The following is a 2,095-nucleotide window of genomic DNA, read 5'->3' on the forward strand; positions in this document are numbered from 1 at the left end:
AAGTATTAATAATCCTTATATTAGACAGTAAAGTTTCATGCAATCATTTATATTAATATAATCTTTGTAGAGCCGGGACTATTCTTGAGTCAAGTGCACATAGGAACACCAATGAATGTCTTTTCTACAAGATATGTTGATCTGCTGACTATACATCTGTTATCAAAGTCTGGGTCATGATCACAACATGACGACAACAGATTCTATATATCCTTTATTATTACGGTCATCCTGCTAATATTTTTGTTTAATACGATGAAGTGAGTGGTATTAAATACCAGTGTTCCTACAAGCAATATGTCTTCAGCAGCAGCAGTATACATTGAGTCGCACAAACGTCTTTCTGACTGGAACGATGAGTTAGAATTTTTAGGGTTTGTTTTATTAGAAATTGTTGACCCAGAAGGTATTGAAGAGAGGGGTTTCTGTTGGCATCAAGCTGTCGACCTGCCGACGATAATCGACACGCTGCAACATGCATGTTCCATTCCCAATGAAAAGCTTCGCCAGACTTTAAATAAGAAATCCCTGAAATACTTCAAAACCCTGCTTGATCAGTGCAGGCAGATACGAAACGCCATGGCTCACCATCAATCACCGGATGAAACCAGACTGAGAATACTCCAAGAAAAGAAAGAGAACCTAAGTAGTTGGCTGCAGTCTATTATCAGACTCCTAGCATCAGAGTTCGACATTCATGAGGTAAGAGCTTTGTAAAAGTCACATTGGCTGACTTGTCAGTAATTGCTAACATTCTGTTTAACTCAGGTTAGATGGTGTCCTTATACCGCCCAGTCTCAAACGAAAGCAACGTATAACGAGAGCACTATTTCACTTGACGATGGGCCACTATTGCTGCAACGCGAGAAAGTTTTGGAGAGCGTAAAGAAGCCGCAAATTAAGCCTAAATCAGTAAAATGGAAAAGCAAAGCCACGGAGGAAGGTCGTAAAAGACACTGGGAGGCATTCAAGATCGCCCAAAGGCGCAAAGTTGAGAGAAGGAGGGAGATCGATACCCAAAAAGACGAATATAGGAGATATAAACTCCAGGAACTGGATGGTGACTACTACCAGCGGCGGCAGCTGAGGTTAATGCAGGTTGATCGAATTCATTATCTTATGGCGGGTGAGGAAAAGGAGTGGAGATTTCAACGCACAAGGTATCTTGAATATGAAGCCTCAGCCGTAAACTTCAGTTCATGTATATCCTTCACGCTGGCGTTGCTAGCCGTAAGTGCACCCCTGTAGCTTGGCCTATTTATCCGCTGCGTATGGAAAGGAGCACAAGAGAGTTTCGGGAGATTGTTCAGCATTAAGGAGGTATCCTTCTAGATAACTGCTGCTATCCAACTGGTGTATAAGCTTAACTTAACTAGATGATTAGGACCACCCTCTGTGAGTTACAAAAATTATCGTTGAGGTGGGGATTATCATGAGGTGTGGCAGACCACCCCGAAGGGCGGCTGGGGCTGCTTACCAGAGACGGTTATTCCACGAGCGAAGCTCTGGGATATTCTCGTCTTCAGGCGATTCTCTCGTGTTAGAGCTACCCAATGAGATCAAACTGTCCACGTTGGCCTGAGCCGTTACAATCGCACCACCCTGCCTGAAGGCGAGTCTGGACGCAAGCGCTTCCCTTTCAAAAATTTCACGTACATTTTAACTCATCTTTCGATCACTCTACCTGTGCGCGATCTATATGACATTTACCACCCATTTAGAGCTGTAGTCCCAAACAACTCGACTCCTCGAAGGAGCTTCACAAGGACGCGGACACCATATCCCAGAGGGATTCTCACCCTCTCCGACGGCCCGTTCCAGGGCACTTAGATAGGGGCCGCACCCTAAGCATCCTCTGCAAATTACAATGCGGACTTCGAAGGAGCCAGCTTTCAAATTTGAGCTCTTCCCGCTTCACTCGCTGTTACTGACGCAATCCCTGTTGGTTTGTTTTCCTCCGCTTATTGATATGTTAAAGTTCAGCGGGTGTGCCTACCTGATCTGAGGTCAAGCTGGAGAAAAATATGGTTGCTTTCGTGTCGGCCAGCGCCAGCCGGGCCCGCAGAGCAGTGGCACAGCCCCATACGCTCGAGGA

General features: G+C 45.3%; 1 protein-coding gene across 1 annotated transcript; it reads left to right on the forward strand.

Moving 5' to 3' along the window:
* Nucleotides 1-297: 297 nt before the first annotated feature.
* On the forward strand, nt 298-1,248 carry BDV38DRAFT_288920 (uncharacterized protein; the record flags this gene model as incomplete). Its single annotated transcript, XM_032061134.1, has 2 exons — nt 298-702; nt 769-1,248. 2 exons carry the CDS (start codon nt 298-300, stop codon nt 1,246-1,248), a joined length of 885 nt encoding a protein of 294 aa, XP_031907277.1.
* Between the last annotated feature and the right edge of the window lie 847 nt (nt 1,249-2,095).

This window comes from Aspergillus pseudotamarii (assembly GCF_009193445.1).
Source record: "Aspergillus pseudotamarii strain CBS 117625 unplaced genomic scaffold BDV38scaffold_121, whole genome shotgun sequence".
Taxonomy (NCBI): domain Eukaryota; kingdom Fungi; phylum Ascomycota; class Eurotiomycetes; order Eurotiales; family Aspergillaceae; genus Aspergillus; species Aspergillus pseudotamarii.